Raw genomic sequence first — 17,155 nt, forward strand, 5'->3', positions numbered from 1 at the left:
GGCACGTCAGGATTGCTTTGCACCCCAACAATCTCCAGCTGGTGGTATGGTCCCAAAAGAATTGCTACTGCCAGCGGAACCCGGAGCAGACTTCAGGTCCCCAGTTTGAGGAAGCAGTAAGGTAGCTGAAAGGAGGGAGCGAGTCCTTCTTGGGTCCTGGATCAAGCACAGCTTTGTCAGATCCCCGGTTCTGGCCTTGGGGTCTTGCTCATCCAGAACAGGCTGGGTTCCTCATAGATGTAAGGGAAAGTATCCCTATTGACTAATATGGTCAGCTACTGAAGAAGCCAAACATCCATCCCTTCTAGCCAGAGAAGCATAGAATTTGGTTTTTCATATCACGCTTTCATATAATGCTTGGTTATCCCATAGCACTTTACAAAGCAATAATAATAGTAGTATATGGTTTGAACATGGAAGAAGTGAAACATGAGTAGGGTTACCATATTTAGCAAATAAAAAAAGAGGACCCTCCACGGGCCCTGGCCCCGCCCATTTCCCCAGCCCCGCCCAACCCCGCCCCTTCCCGCCCCGACCCCGCCCTAATTCCGCCCCTCCTCCCTCCCACTCCCAGCCACGCGAAAAGGGCTGCCCGAGCGCTACCAGCTTCACGGTTTGCCGGGCAGCCCGCGGACCCTGCGCCCCCGGCCGGCGCTTCCCTGGCGCAGCTGGAGCCCGGGAGGGGAAGCACCCAGCCGGGGGCGCAGGGTCTGGAGGCTGCCCGGCAAGCCCTCCCAGGCTCCGGCGGCACAAGGTCCGGAGGCATGGGGGCTGCCCAAAGCCCCTAGCGCTCGGGTCTTAAACAGAGCCGAAGAGTCAGGGGAGGAGCAGAGCCGCCACGGGAGGGGAAGTGCCTGGCCGGCATTTTCCCGGACATGTTCGGCTTTTTGGCAATTCCCCCCAGATGGGGGTTTGATTGCCGAAAAGCCGGACATGTCCGGGAAAAACCAGACATATGGTAACCCTAAACATGAGAATTTAAAGCATGGACAATAATGTCTTACAGTTGTACAAAAGTTTTCATCCTGAAGAACTCCAAAATGCACTTCAAAAATGTTTAGACCTCTGAAACACAGCCACGCCTGGGGTGAAAGGTAGCAGCAGCCAGTGCTAGCAGTGTGGGGAGAGAATACTCCTAGCCAAGAGTGCTGGGAAGCTCCTACTCTTACTTACTAATCTTTGTATGAGATCATTAATTCCCTACACAGAGTAGGCAGCACTTTGGGTTTGTTTTGGGTTTTTTTAAAGGTCTCTTGTCCCAGACCAACACACTGTAAAGTGCATAATTATCTGCCTCATTAGCAAAGCAGTATGGAGACTCAGGAGTTGAGCACTTGCAATGGGAAGAGGTTGGGAAAGAGAAACTTATTTGGCAAGATGGGTGGAAACTAGAGGAGTCACATGGCGTACATGTTGTATGTGATTCATAAAGAAAATAGTAATTTTACACAGGCTTGGAAGTGTCCAAACATCCATAGCCAAGGCATATGTGAGCCCAGAACGATCTGCCAGTGTGAAGGAAATCAGATCAATGTCAAGAATGCATTAAAAGCCCCATTTAACCCTTGCTAGGTGTGACTGAATCTTTTGTATGTGTGTTGTAATCTTTGCATGGATGGGTGTATTGTTAAAGTAGTTCTGTGATTCTTTTCCCAGTAAAGAAATGATAGCACCAAAAAACTGGAAAATTTCATTTTTTTTTTTTTAAAGAACTGTGGGTAAAAAAGGTCTGCTTTAAATCATCATAAAAAAGCATCCAGAAAAAAGTTGCTGTAATAATCATTTATGCGCCTTCATTCTAAAGGACCCCAAAACAATTTATAAACTTCAATTCCTATTCAGTTGATAGCTGGGGATTCCTTCACCTACAACTGAAATGCATCTGCCATTGGGGTGAAATGCACCAGCTGTATGACAGTGCACAGCAATGCTATGTAGTAGTTAAGGACTGGAAGCGAAGAATAGTTCTGCATCTAGTTGAAACAGCAGGGGAACTTGGATACGCAGACTGTAATTACCCAAATAAGGGTACTCCTGCTAATGTGTCATGGGATCTTTCAAAACCTGTATGAAGGCCCACTCCTAGCAGCACCACGTCCCCTAAAACCATGCTGTGATGTTGCTTCATTACAGACTGAAGCTTGCCTGATGAGAAACTGTATCTGAACAAACTGAAACTTTGGAGAAGTTCAGCTCTGAATAGTGCCGCTCAGGCCCACCTCGAGTAGAGACTTGGGGGAAAGGAGGATTCTTGCTGAATCAACTCTAGGACAGAGCTATTTGTGAGCAAACTAAAAGAGCTTGTCAGCACACTGGGATCTCCTTCTAAGGCAGGTTCAAATGTATGAAAATGCTCCTTATGTCTGAAGATGCATTTATACATTGGAATATGGAAATTGTAAGGCAAACGGTGACTTCTGTGTGAGAAGTTTATCTCTGCTCTGGCTAGCTTGGCCCAGAACAGGTCCCCTTCTGACTCATCTGTTGGAGATGTCTGTGGACTGCAGTGATTCTGATTCCTGTCTTGACCCTAGTAACATACCGGGTATGGAGGGGGGAGAGAGAATCCAGCCACATATGCGGACTCTGATGACTAGAGCCCTGCGTGGATACAAAATTTGGATCCACATCCATCTGCAAACATGGTCTGTGGATATCCACATCCACAGATTTGTAGGCCTCTACTGATAATTGGTTAAGTCTCTCTCTTAATATTTTGCTACACCAGTTGGTAGTCACAACAGTACTGTGTGTCCTTTATACTACAGGAGCACAAATAAGCATATAAAACACATAACCAACTCAGCATAGAATTAACCATCCTTGTTTTGAGAAAATAAGTGCAATATGAGTGCATTTTTAAAATGATAAATCACAGAATAACTTTTTTGAGCTGAGTCTTTCCATTGTTAAACCTGCACGTCCCTCAGGAATGTACTGCACTTTGCTACATAAGGGAAAAGAAAAGTTAACCAATGGCAAGAGTAAATCCTGTGCAAAGCATTCCGATAGAATGCATGACACATGCTTAGGAATCTGGGCCTTAACACTTGCTCCAGAGCATGACTTAACTTGCAAAAAAGGCACAGCTGTAACATCATAACAACCCTACTACCATGCTGAATCTTCTAGACTGAGGGAAATGCAGATACCATGTTTGACGGCTGAGTTTGCAATGTAGTATGTTGACATCCTCCTAAACCCCTTTCTTCTAGTTGCCAACTAACTGTGTAAACTGGTAACTGTGCTTCAGTTAGAATTTCAGTCTCTCCTGCTGTGGTCAGTCTTTCTGGTTTATTTTTTAATGACTAATTTTATATTTAATATTTTGACAAATGTGAGGTATTGTACATCCTGTATCTCTGGAGAGTGTATATATAGTAGACCTTGTTTCACATGCTGAACCTCTGGATGGTTTGTTGCCATGGCAGGAGAGAGAACCTGGCATAGAGCATAAATACTCTACCTATCCCTTCTTGGCTGGAAAAGCAGGTGATGTGTAATGCCAGCCTCCCAGAGAAAAAGGAGCAGTAAGGTAAAGGCAGCACTAGTCATATAAGCCAAGTAAGAGCTGTGTCCTGAACACATTTCTGATTTGCTTACTGTGTTGGTCGCTTCGGTCCCTTGTCCCATCTACTTTGCCATCTGGAAGTATCCTCAAGAAGTAGCCTCCGTTGCTGCAATACAGGAGTTTGGGCTTCTTGTAGTTCCCCAGTGGAAGATTGAATTTTTCGGTCAGGGCGGTGAACGTTGTTATTTCCCCTTCGGCCATCTCCGAGTCTCTCCCAGTGGCACGGCTTCAAGCCTGTAAGAAATTCAACAGGCTTATAGCAGCAATGGCAGCGAAGTATGCAGCACATTTCTTGAACCCACACTTTTAAAGGGGCAGGGAAGGATCCTAGACACACCTAGAGGAGTCACTGACAATTGTTTTAAACACAGGCTCTGCAGGTGATTCGCGCAATGGATGAGGCAGTGACATACTACAAAAGGTGGGGCTCCTTTAAATGTTGATAGTTCCCTGTTGACTGTAGCCAGGATCATAGGGACTCGTTTCTTTTTAAAGTTATCGTTCCTCTCTCTCGACACATGTACTAAAAGTAAATGCTCAAAAAACTGTTTAAAAAAACATACAATGTCCGATTGAAACTCACAAGAGGCAGGAAGCTCAGAGTTAATGACTCTCACTCTGCCCCTAAGCTATTCTGAGCAGGTTTTGCAACACATATTGTGTACTACATAGTACGTACTGCTTCAGACCGCCGCAATAACACAGCACACAGTGGGTTAACAGAACAGGAAGGGGGTACCTCAGGGGATCGCTAATGGGAGTTGAAGCTTTTTCAGTTCTTGGGCACCAGTTTGGAGATAGCTCAGGTAGGCAGGGCCAGAAGGTATACCTGCTTGGTGATTCATAGTATACAATATGAGGTGATTGGGTCAGTCTAGTGTTCACTGGACAAGTGACTCCATCACATTATCGTAGCAATAGGCACCCTTGGTATCAAGGCTCAGCAAAAATGTTGAGGACTGAGGGCCAAGTCCTCAACTGGTGTAAATAGGTGCAGCTTTACCCCAGCTCAGGATCTGGCACTCAATGGGTCTGGAGAGAAAGAACTACCCTCTAATCTGTAACGGTGGCTTTTCCCAGGGGGATGAGGGGTCCTGGAATGCCCATACAGAGCCCTTGCCCTGCCATTCCCAGTGCTGGATCTGTTCCGTGGATAGAGGACTTTGGTCCTCAAGGCTGACAATTTGGCACCTTTTCATAAGAATTTCTGAATAAAAACATCTGGGAATTCATGTGTTCAAGGGTTACACTCTGTAATCCACGTCCAAAGAAACACTCGTGGAAAGGAGCTTTGAGAAATATAAATGTGCTACATTCAAACATCAGTGTCTCACATTCTTTTTGTTCTTTAAGGTACCTGGCAGGAAGCACTGACCTCCATTTTAGCCAAATGTAATGTTCAAAAACAAAGGCATTCGAACCACACAAGAATCAGACACCACAACACTCCTTACAGCGGAGATGCTGACAAGACCCATAATTCTGCAAGCCAGGACTTTAGATTAGCTGAACTTATAGTGAGGCACAGGCTCATCTGGCTCTAGGGTGACCAGATGTCCAGATTTTATAGGGACAGTCCCGATATTTGGGGCTTTTTTTATATGGGCTCCTATTACCTCTCACCCCCCTCCTGATTTTTCACACTTGCTACAGTATCTGGTCACCCTATCTGGCTCTAATTTTCCCAGTATTAAATTCTTCCAGAGCACACAGTAAACTCAGTGGCAGCTTGATTTGTAGATACAAATATATTAGTGTTAGTGATGGGCCGACTTCGAAAGGTTCTCTGGATTGATTTGGATAAGAACCCAATACACCTCTACCTCGATATAACGCTGTCCTCGGGAGCCAAAAAATCTTACCGTGTTATAGGTGAAACCACGTTATATCAAACTTGCTTTGATCCGCCGGAGTGCGCAGCCCCCTCCCACCCCCGGAGCGCTGCTTTACCGCGTTATATCCGAATTTGTGTTATATCAGGTCGTGTTATATTGGGGTAGAGGTGTAGTTTACATGCTATTCTAAGCTTATCCATGCTTATCTTAACTTTTCAGATCTAGAAAATGATTTTGAAATCTCAGGCAACCAGTGTCTTATATACCACGTTCTATATATTAATTGCTTACAGACAAGTGGATTGATAGACACAAAGAAGACAGAGCACACTGTAATTCAAACATACATATAACATAGAGGGTTTATTTTTATTGTTTTCCCATAACTATATTATAAACCTCATCTGTTTAGCTTTGATCCTGCTGCTAATGCATTACAGAGGAGATAGAGCTACTCTGTATCTAGTAGTGTACATGCCTCTGTCTCATGACACTTACAACCTGACCTGAGAGAAGCTAAGCACCTAGAACTCCCACTAACTTAAAAATAAATTGCAGGTGCAAATCTGAGTACTTGACCTCTGAATGCCTGACTGCAGGTTGCAAGTACATCACATTTACAAAAGGGAGACTGCTACCTCAGAAAAAATAATTTTTTGACCCAATATTTGGTTCCCAAAAAGTTGGGGTGGGGGAGGTTGTTTTTGTAGAAAAACATGACAAATTGTCCCAAAAGGACATTTCCTGTGGAAATTTCTGTTTGGATGAAAAAGCCTTGTTGTTTAATCAAAAAAATGTCTTGAACAAAACATTTCAACCAGCTTTGGTAGACACACTCATTTCAGGCCTTTTTTCGTTTTCTTTCTCTCTCAAATGTGGCCTTTTTCAGTCTTTGTTAGGGAAAAAAAAGTTTCCCCTGGAGAGGAAAACACTGGAAGAAAAAAGAGGAGAAGACTGATAAGTTCTGTGTGAAATTCTTTCTGGCGATCATCAGTTCACAGCATTGTGTCTCCCTTCATGAAATTTTGCTCAGGTACTAAATCACTAATACTCAAAAAAACCTGAATGTTATACAGAGCCTCAGCAGCATATTATTTTAAACCTTTCCCTGCTCCTCCAGGAAAGATTTGAACTTGTTTTATAAGTTACATTCTCTGGAACAAAGCCTGGGAAGCATTCCTTTATCAGACAAATATTTCCAAAACCACATTGGAGGCTGTTTGAAGGCACATTCTCCCTAGTTTTGAAACCACCCATAAGTCCAGTTCTGCCATATGTTACAGAAGTGTATACCTTGTTAAGCCTAATGGGGAGTTGTCTGGGTAATACTGTAAAGAGTGCCTTATTTGTCAAACTGTATTCTCCCAAAAGTTTGTTTTTGCTTTGGACCCATCCATATTGCCAAAATTACTCCTTTGTGTATCTCTAAAGAAAGACGACTGATGTGTGTAACTGCCTCTTGTTGATGTAATTGTTTCTTTAATGAATGAGAGCACCTGCATACTCGGAAATGGCATATTTGGACTTCTAGTGTTTTGGAATCAGAGCTTCACAGGTTCCAGTTTTAGCAGAGATGATTCCTGGTTCACGTTTTTTGTAGCAGTTGTGCTGTATGAACGCATGGTGGCACTCTTTGAAGTGGAAGCATTCTTTCTGGAATTTGCCACTTTGAAGATGATATATCTGTAACATACGATAGCACTGGATGCTTGTCCAGCCCCATGCATTGGCTTCATTAAAGAAGCACTAAGACAGTTAAGGACAAGCCCAACTTTTCTTGGTAGTGCTCTGAGGCTAACTGACTGGTATCTTAGAGCCTAAGAACATAAGAACGGCCATACTGGGTCAGACCAATGGTCCATCTCGCCCAGTATCCTGTCTTCTGACAGTGGCTAGTACGAGAGCTGTAGGGGTAGTGCACAGAACAGGGCAATTTTGTAGAGATTCTCTCATCTTCATCTCTTGGCTTCTGGCCATCAGAGGTTTAGGGTCACCCCGAGGATGGGGTTGCATCCCTGACCATCGCATTGTATGAAAAAGTACATCCTCTACTTCGTATTAAACCTGCTGCCTATTAATGTTATTGGATGACCCCTGGTTTTTGTAATCTGGGAAAGGGTAAATAACACTTTTTTTTGCACGCCATTCATGATTTTAAAGACACCTATCATACCTCTCCCCCGCCCCATAGTCTCTTTTCTAAGATGAACAGCCCTAATTTCCATGTGTGGAAGCCATTCTATACCCTTGATAATCCTTGTTGCCATTCTCAGAACCTTTTCCAATTCCACTATAACATTTAAGTCTTTGTTAACACAATAGTCAGGCAGCTGAAATTAGAGACTTCCCACACCGCTCCCAAACCTCACCCTCTCTCTATTGATAAAACTAAAGTATTTCAGCCTTTAGTACCAACTCTCTCTGGGGCTTTCTCTGAACAAAATCAATCATTCCAAATTATATATAGGGCTTTAGTGCTGTCTGCTATTTTTTTCACTGGGAATGAATCTAAGACCAGTAAAATCATTTCACTTATTAGAACTGAAGCTGGTCTTGAACCCGTGTTCCAGGGTAAAAGGAACTCAGGAGTTTGTAACGTTTATGACAGATTTCTAGACGTGAACATCCCAAGGCCAGAAGTTCAAAACGGGATCCCAGAAAACTGTTGCAGTAGCCAAAATAAGTGAGTTACATGTTTCCCTTATGTACTTGATTGTTTGGAGATCCAAGTGCATCTATGGATAGCATTAACAGAGCAGCTGCCTTGGAATTGTTTCTTTAATTTCATGTTATTCCTTTAAGGATTTACTCTATTTTTAGAACATGTTCTTGCTTGCCAGCTGCCTTTGACTCCACAAGAAAAGTTGAATGAATACTATTTTCCACTCTCATTGTCTCTCTTTTCTAGCCACTAATGCTGTTCTCATACTTTTATGACCATGTAGTTGGTATTCTACACACAGTACCACTCATGGCCGTACTATTATACGTTTGGCAAGAATATATTAGGTTTTATGGGAATGAAAGAGTGAGAGTGGACTCAAACCAAAGACAACATAAAAGGCCTTATTTTGCTGGGTAAAGGCCTAACCTCTTAATGATTAAATAGCTTGGAGTGGAATAGAAAACTGTATCCAAGATGCTAAGCTGAGAGACATCTCTCTCCTGCAGTTACTTGGTGCCCCACAGGGAGAATGAAATGGTCCCAAAGGAAAAGATTCTATAAGGAGGAGGTGCACAATTGCTGACAAATCTATACCAGGAGTTGGATTAGGACAGTAATTCTGAATCTGAATATTTAGGCACTTCTGATTAATTTGGGCTCGTGTCTATATGCCAGAGACCGACTATTTGTAGTTATCCTCCTCTGTTCCCTCTCTAGATTTGATTTCCCTTCTTGTTTTTTGTGGACTCCATGTGCTACAATTAAGTGAAAGTAAGTAACTTACTTATGGATGTGGTGGATTCTCCTTCTCTTGAAGCCCATAAATGAAGATTGGATGTCTGTCTAAAAGATATACTCTAGCTCAATGAGAAGTTATATTCTTGAGGCAGAAATCAGTTGGTGACATTCCCATGGCCTGTGTTGAGCAGGAGGTCAGACAAGATTATCATCACAGTCCCTTCCAGCCTTAAATTCCCTGAGTCTGTGAATTCATATAAAGAAGTCAGTGGCTATCTTGACATCCTGGGTATCATGTAGAGTGGTTTAGAAGATGTGTGTAAAAACCTTCATGGTTGAAAGTGAACGGCATAGCTCTATCTGGCTGGTCTTGGCCAGGTGTGATGTTCAAATACCATCATAAAGGCCAGTGAATTAACTTAACCGTCAGGAGAGCAGAATCTTAACTACACCGCCTTGCTTCCCCACTGAGATCTGAGAGGCTTGATTTATGAGACAGTTGGACATCTGGTTTCTTCTGCATTTCACTAGTCTCTGTTCACAAGTACAATGCAAATCCGCAGAGCTGAGGGTGGGATGGGATGTGGTTGCTCTGCAACCTCATTGTGCACAAGAAGCCTGGTGCCCTTTGTTTTTTGGCATGTCGCCAGCAAAGAAATGGGATTTTAGCACCATTACACCATTGCAAAGGAAAACACTAAAACTTTAAGAATTAGAAGTTACCTTGAGGGAGGGGGGAGATGCTTTTAAAGGAAGGTTGAACCTGTGGTTTGTGAATGTCAACTGTAACCATGGCCTTTTAAAATTTTAGCACATAGAGCTAAATAGCATGCAAGCCCCTTTAGGTAATGAATACAGATGGGGTCGGGATCCAAACACCCAAGAACTTTTCAAAAGTTTGGATTTCATTCCAAACTTTGCCACCAGCCATTCCTTCTGCAGTGGGCCAAGCCAGCAGTTTTGATGTGATCCCTTCAAAGTTGGAGCTGAATCTTACAGCTCAGGCCCATCTCTAGTAATATGTAACCTACTAATCCTTTGTATTAGTTCAAAAATAGCAGACAGAATATGGGGCTTATGGAAAACGAGTGATGTCCTTTCTTTTCATTTCCCACCTTCGTATGAATTTCCTATTTCAAAATTAGTACAGAATTCACTGGACAAAAAGTACTGCTTTCTTTGCTGTTTACAAAGATAGCATTGGAGAAATGACTAGAGGAATTGGCAGGGTCAGGGGATTGCTAATGGAATAAAAGATCCTTTTACCTCTAGATTGCTGGGTCAAATCCAGACTAAAGCAGTTGTGGCTTAAATTGGTCTACTGGATACAATGCTGGGTTGGAATATAGGAGACCTGGGTTCTATTTCCTGCTCTGCTGTGTGATAATGGACAAGTCACTTTGCCACAATCTATGCCCCAGTTTCCCCATCTGTAAAACCTCCTTTGTAAAGTGTGTTGTTATGTACTGATGAAAAGTGCTATCCAAGAACTAGATATTAATTTCTAGTCTAATGGCTGCTTGGTGGTCTATCTGAAGTACACTGGTGGCCTCTGTCTGGATCAAACTGGTCAAGTGAACTGGGGCAGATTTGGTGGGGAAGTTTGCACTGCTGGTGCCTGTATTGCTGATAAACTTTCTGTCTTTTTCTTCCTCAACAACTCTCTTTCTGTCTCTCTCTAACAGCATCTTTCAACTGCCTTTTCTCCTCTGATTTCTCCCGCCTCACCCAACCTAGCAAACCTTCCTCAACAGCTTCACTTTTCTAGATCAGCTTGAGAAAATCTGCATAGTAATTTCAAGCACAGCACAGTGAACCAGTTCCTTAGTCACAGATGACTGTGGCAACTGCAGCTCTATAGGTTGGCTCTGTCTGCACTGAAGAGCCAACCAGAACTGGAGCCTTCTAGAATGATTGGCCTGTGGTTCCTACATTGAGTCTCTCTTCTGCAGGCCCTCTGTTGACGCTGAAGGGCTACAATCTCAAAGTGAGCCTAGGTTTTAAATTTTCTTAAATAGAAACACTGGGTTACATGCACAAAACCATGTCCCATTGACCATGTCTTAAAGCAGGCCTGCACAACATGTGTCCCAGGGGCCCGTGAGGGTTGAGTAGGTGGACTCACTGTGTGTGGCCCGTGGGGGGGTGAGTAGGCAAGCAGCGGGTGAGGGACGGGGGCTGATGGAGGGGGGCTGAGTAGGCGAGCGGGCGGGCAGTGGTGGGGAGTGAGTAGGCGAGCCGGTGGTGGGGGGCTGAGGAGGCGAGTGGGCGGGCAGTGGGGGGGAGAGTGGGCAGGTGAGCCGATGGCAGGGGAGGGGTGGTGAGGAGGCAAGTGGACGGGCAGTGGCAGGGGGTAAGTAGGTGAGCCGGCGGGGGTGGGGGGCTGAGGAGGCGAGCAGGCGGGCAGTGGCGGGGGGGCAGGTGAGCTGGTGAGCCTGAGGGGTGGGGGCTGAGGAGGCGAGCGGTGAATCGGTAGCTGACCTGTTCTACTGATCTAGTCTGGCTCCCATCCCCTTTCCCATGGACGGCTCCAGGCACCAGCAAAACAAGCAGGTGCTTTGGGCAGCACATCTTAGGGGCAGCATTCTGGAGCTGGCCATAATAGGCGCTGGCTCCGGGGCATGGGGAAAAAGTGCCCCCGCTGCCCCTGCTCCCCTGAGCGCACCGCCGCCTCTCCGCTTCTCCCCCCTCCCTCGCAGGCTTGCCTGTTTCGCGCAGCAAGGCTGGGAGGGAGAAGCCGAGTCGCGGGGCGTTCGGGGGAGGCGGCAGAGGTGACTGGAGCAGGGGAGCGGTTCCTCTACCCCCCATTACTTCCTGCGCCCCCCCACCCTAGCTCACCTCTGCTCCACCTGCTCCCCTGAACACGCCATTGCTCCGCTTCTCCGCCCTCCCTCCCTCCGTCCCTCCCAGGCTTGCCGTGCGCGAAACCGCTATTTTGTGCAGCAAGGCTGGGAGGGAGGAGAAGCCAAGTGGCTGGCGCTCGGGGGAGGCAGCGATGGTGGAGCCGGAGGTGAGCTGGAGTGGGGGGTGGTTCCTCTACCCCCCCCCCGTTACTTCCTGTGCCCCTCCACCCTAGCTCACCTCCGCTCCGCCTACTCCCCTGAACACGCCTGCTCTCAGGCGAGGGAGGGGGGAGAAGCGGAGCAGCGGCATGCCCGGGGGAGCAGGCAGAGCAGAGGTGAGCTAGGGCACAAGGTGGTGGGGGGCCCGCAGGAAGCAATGGGGGGGGGAATGCGGCACGCCGGGGGAGGAGGCGGGGCTGGGGATTTGGGGAAGGGGTTGGGAAGAAGTGGAGTTGGGACGGGGATGGGGGGCACAAAATAAAGGCGGGGGCAGCCAAAATTTTGTTTGCTTGGGGCAGCAAAAATCCTAGAGCCTGCCTTCTACGCCTTCCTCATTCACACCTCATTCACTCAACAGGGCAATTGATTACAAAGTGGGGGGAAGATCTTATTCTACTTCTAGCAAAAAAACATTTTTCTTTTACCTCAATTATACTACCTTAGGGGCCCGCTATAACATATTACCGAGGTTCAATACTGCTGTTTCGGTGGGGCGGCGCTGGGGAAGGAGGGGTTGTTTCCGCGGGGCCAGTGGTGCTGGGGTGTGGAGGGTGTTTCGGCAGCGCTAGGGGGGTTGTTTCCGTGGGGCGGGCGGCGCTGGGGGGGGTGTTGTGTTTCGGGGGGGGGGGTTGGCGGCGCTTGGGGGGTTTCGGCCCTCAGCTGTTTTCTTTGGAGTAATATGGCCCTCGCCGCTTTACGAGTTGTGCAGGCCTGTCTTAAAGACAGATTTGGGTTTGAATCAAATGCACTAAAACAATACTTGGCTACAGATATTGTTCTTTATAAAGGGAATAAAAAATGTTCTAGAGAGTCTAAAATAAGCAGATCTACAATATGAGTTTGGAAGAATCCGTGAAAAAAGTGTAATTGATAATCACTTGTCATTTACGTTGAAGATTATCATGTAGAGCTAGAAAGATCTTAACTGGATAGGGGCCACATTCTGTTACAGCAGTGTAAATTTGGAATAAACAGGAACAGAAATTGGCCATTAGTCTTCAGTACCTATAGAATGCTAGTAACCCATGAAAAGCATAATTTTAACAAGTCTTTAAAGAAATGGGCATACCTTTCTCATCACAGGTCAGTGACTACTTATCAACTCAGTAACCTGCTAAAATTTATTCTAGCTATGTGGTGTGTATGCAATATTGTGTAATAATATTGAGGCCTAGTCCTTTGTAAATTTTACATGCAACTAATCTCTCAATATATACATTTGTATGTTCTGTTTTTTGGTAAACAGACTTATTATAGAACTATAGTTTTAAAAATCTATTAGCTCCACATGCTGCAGTGCTCACAGAAAATTTTGCATTAAAAAAATCAAAAGAGAAGAATCCAGTAACTCCCCTTTCATAAATATATGTACCATCTTCACTGTGTCACTGTCTGTGAAATTGGAGTTTGCACCTGTATTTTAGATTTGCTTGAAGAGAAGGATTGGTTATATTCATAATTTTGGTCCTGCTGGGAAACAAATGTTGGTACTACTGAGGGTCACTAGAGGGCGATGTTACCAATAGTCTAACCTTCTGTTTAACTGAATGTATAGTCAGTCAGAACATGAGGGATGCGTGTTGCCAGTTGTGAGACAGTTCTGTTTAGAAGCTGCCGTGTACAATAGTAAAGTTTGTTCCCTGATGGTGCAGAACTACTGATTACAGGATACATTCACACATGCAAACAAAACCATCGCCTGGTGTCAGAAACATTACAACCCCCTCATAGGAATAATAAATTCTCATTATCTGAAGGCAACCGGACTCCTGCTGTGACAGAAGGGATGCTGCCTGATTTCCTGACCTGCTGAACTGCGGCATTAAAGTTAATACTCAACACGCTGCACTGTGATCCAATATTCGGCTAAGAGAGCCTCTTTGTTTTCTGACCAGTCTCTTTATAAGCACTTGACATTCCTGTTGACATTAATTGGACTTGTGTGCATAGGGCAAGGAGAATAGCCTCCTAAATCTTCTGTTCATAGCAGCAGCCTGTTAATAAAAAATTCCATTGTCCCCAGTGAAAAAGAGGTCATCTAAAATCAGCCTTTGTTTTTTAGACTACTTCTCTGTGGAGGGCTAACAATAATATTATCAGGGGCCTAGTCCAAAGCTCATTGAAGTCAATGGAAAGATTCTTATTGATTTCAGTGGCCTTTGAATCAGACCTTGAGAGAATTGCTACTCTTCTTATTAAAACAAATAAGGTGCAGAATGTTTAGAGCGATGTGCCGAAGCCTCTTTGACATTACTACATTGTCTAGCATAATCAAATCATACGTCTACCTCAGTACTCCTCTCCCCTCCCCACTTTTCACTCCAGGCAGAGGGATTAACCAGGAACTTCCTAGGATGTTTATCTACCACTCGAGAATGGGAAGCAGTTACAACAGGTAAAATATTTTAAAAGTATTTAGGGCTCTGGCTCCAGTCCATCCATTGTCTATCCTGATAGATTCCTGAAATACTGTTTGCTTACTAATGTGGAACTGAATGTCACCTCTGCAATGGGGAATTGGTCATGGTGAGAAAAAAGACCAAGGAGTCGGAGTATGCTGGAAAAAATTCCCCCCACTAGTTAGAAATTTTCTGCATCACAAATTCTAGGAATCCTTTTATAGGTTGTTTCTCACCTAGGAAAAATAATGACAATGCTACGTACAGGAAGGATTCGATTTTACCAGGGAGTTTCCAAGTTCATTAGTTGCTTTAAACTGTTCCAATATTATGGGGCAGTCAACATCCATTACTGTTATATTCTACCCATAAATGTGTCTCTTGCGTTCTTGCATGGAATTTTCTTTAATCAGAGCATTAATCATTCTGGGCCATATCCCACCTTTTGATGCACCTTTGCATTAAAAAGACACCCTCTGAGTATCTTTTTAAGATGGAACATAATAAAACAATGCTGTACATTAGCAGGCTCAGAATTCATCTATCCCCACACTCTTGAGAATTCTTATTTTTTGTGAGATTGGAATTAAGAGTATGATCAGCCCTCTTGTTTACTGACAATGGCCAGCAACTTTTGAGTCAACGATAATTAAAAATGGGAAGGCAGTAAAGCCTTCCTATATAGAAGCCTACTGTAGAAACCAAAAAGCTGCTCTCCTTATTCTTTTAAAATCAGATCTCTAGGGCTGCTGCATAGGCAGTGAGACATTTCCCTACCCCCAATGCTTATATTTTCTTTGAATAATTGCTTTTCTGTCATGTTTGCATGGGAAATATAAACCTGAACACGGGCAGGTTCTCTCTCTCTGCCTCTCCTTTGATGTGTTTGCTGTAACCCACATTACTAACAAAATTACTCAGTGTCTAAGGTAGCAGGAAGATGGGACCTTTAGTAAACAAACTAAATCTGTGTTTATTTAATTTAGCTTTTGTTTAGTTTGTTGCTACCTTGGTTTTGCTTGTCCTTTGAAAACTCTACAAAGCTGCCTGAACTGGTGACATCTGGTGGCAATTCTTATCATTGTCAGCTATTTCCTTCCTTGTCCGGAAGCATTAGTTGAGCTCTAATTATTCTTATTCACTAGACCCTTGCCCCAGAGTAAGTCCCTTCCCGCTGCTCAAAGGGGATTGACCTAAGGGAATTCCCCCAGTGGTGTGGAGGCGTTCCTGGGACAAGCCAAATCAGGCTGCGTTCAAGGGTGCGTCTATACACTGAGTGGCAGCCTGCAGCAGCGGGTCTCCGGGCCCCTGCCGACGGACTGGGGCTCACACTACGGTGCTAAAAATAGCTGTGTAGATATTGTGGCTTGAGCTGGAACCCATCCCCCTCTTTGGGCTTCAGAGCCTGAGCTGCAGCCCAAGGGCTATTTTTAACACCATGGTATGTTGCTTGGTGTGTAGGTGGGCCAGCAGAATGGTTATCATAGAATATCAGGGTTGGAAGGGACCTCAGGAAGTCATCTAGTCCAACCCCCTGCTCAAAGCCGACCAATCCCCAACTAAATCCCCAAATAGCCCCCTCAAGGATTGAACTCACAACCCTGGGTTTAGCAGGCCAATGCGCAAACCACCAAGCTATCCCTCCCCTGCTCCAACCAGTGTTTACTCAAGTCATCTTAACTTGTGCCAGGGGCTGGTTCTGCCCCCAGCTTGCTCCAGGATTGAGTGAGGCAGGAAGGTGGCTTTGAGCCTTCTTTGGAATAACTGAGGATTGAGCTCTTTATTATTACCTAAATATTTATCTTACTGTAGCATCCAGAGGTGCCAACCCAGATTGGGGCTCCATTTTGCTGGGTGCTGTGGATAAACAGAGATAGTCCCTGCTACCAAAAACTTCGGCCCACATTTTTTACAGGTGGTTAGGTATTGCCCAGCACTGCAACACCTAAGTCTCACTGAAAGTCAATGAGTTAGTTGGGCCTGGTCTATATTAGAAACTGACATCTGTATAGCTATGTGTCTTAGGCTTTGTTGACCTTATGCACCTTTTAGCAACACTGCTGTGCCGCTACAGCCGTGCTGCTGAAAGGCGTGCAGTGTAGCTGCTGTTTGTCAGCAGGAGAGAGCTGTCCCGCTGACAAAAAACTTCCACCCCCAATGAGCGGCAGCAGCTTTGTCAGCAGGAGAGTGCTCTGCCGACAAAGCGCTGTTCACGCTGGTGCTTTTTGTCGGTAAAACTTTTGTCGTTCGGGGTGTGTGGTTTTTTTTAACACCCCTGAACGACAAAAGTTTTGCCAATGAAGTTCCAGTACAGAGAAAGCCTTAGAGATGTGGATTTTTTCACACCCTGAGAGACGTAGCTATACTGACCTAATTCCCAGTGTAGACAGTGCTAGGTTGATGGAAGAATTCTTCTGTTTACCTAGCTACTGCCTCTTGGGCAGGGCCGGTTGTAGGCAGCAGCACTCCAAGCATGTGCTTGGTGCGGCTCTTAACAAGGAGCGGCACTCCAGCTCCGTTTTTTTTCTTTCCCTTGGGGCACAAAAAGCCGGGAGCCGGCCCTGAGCGGTGGGGGGGGCGCGGGGAGGACCTCAGGAAGTAACCCGGGATGGGGGCAGAGGAACCACTCCCCCCCCCAGCTCACCTTGCTCCACTGCCCCCTGCTCCCCCGAGCCCGCCGCCGCTCCGCTTCTCCCCCCTCCCTCCCAGGCTTGCCGTGCGAATCAGCTATTTTGCGGCAAGCCTGGGAGGGAGGGGGGAGAAGCGGAGCAGTGGCAGCGTGCTCAGGGGAGCAGGCAGAGCGGAGGTGAGCTGCGGCGGTGGGGGGCACAGGGAGGGCCGCAGGAAGTAACCCGGGGGGGGGCAGAGGAACCACTCCCACCCCC

The 17,155-nt window shown here is 45.6% G+C and overlaps 1 protein-coding gene across 2 annotated transcripts in view; it reads right to left on the bottom strand.

Moving 5' to 3' along the window:
- The window catches only part of FGF1 (fibroblast growth factor 1), a 65,874-nt gene that overhangs the window by 11,144 nt on the left and 37,575 nt on the right, over positions 1–17,155 (bottom strand). For both annotated transcript variants that reach the window (XM_054038522.1, XM_054038521.1), the window contains exon 3: positions 3,604–3,805. In XM_054038522.1, the coding sequence (XP_053894497.1) occupies positions 3,604–3,772 (169 nt within the window). In that variant the 5' untranslated portion in view covers positions 3,773–3,805. The remainder of the gene's footprint in view (positions 1–3,603; positions 3,806–17,155) is intronic.

The sequence above is a fragment of the Malaclemys terrapin genome, chromosome 8 (genome assembly GCF_027887155.1).
Source record: "Malaclemys terrapin pileata isolate rMalTer1 chromosome 8, rMalTer1.hap1, whole genome shotgun sequence".
NCBI lineage: Eukaryota > Metazoa > Chordata > Testudines > Emydidae > Malaclemys > Malaclemys terrapin.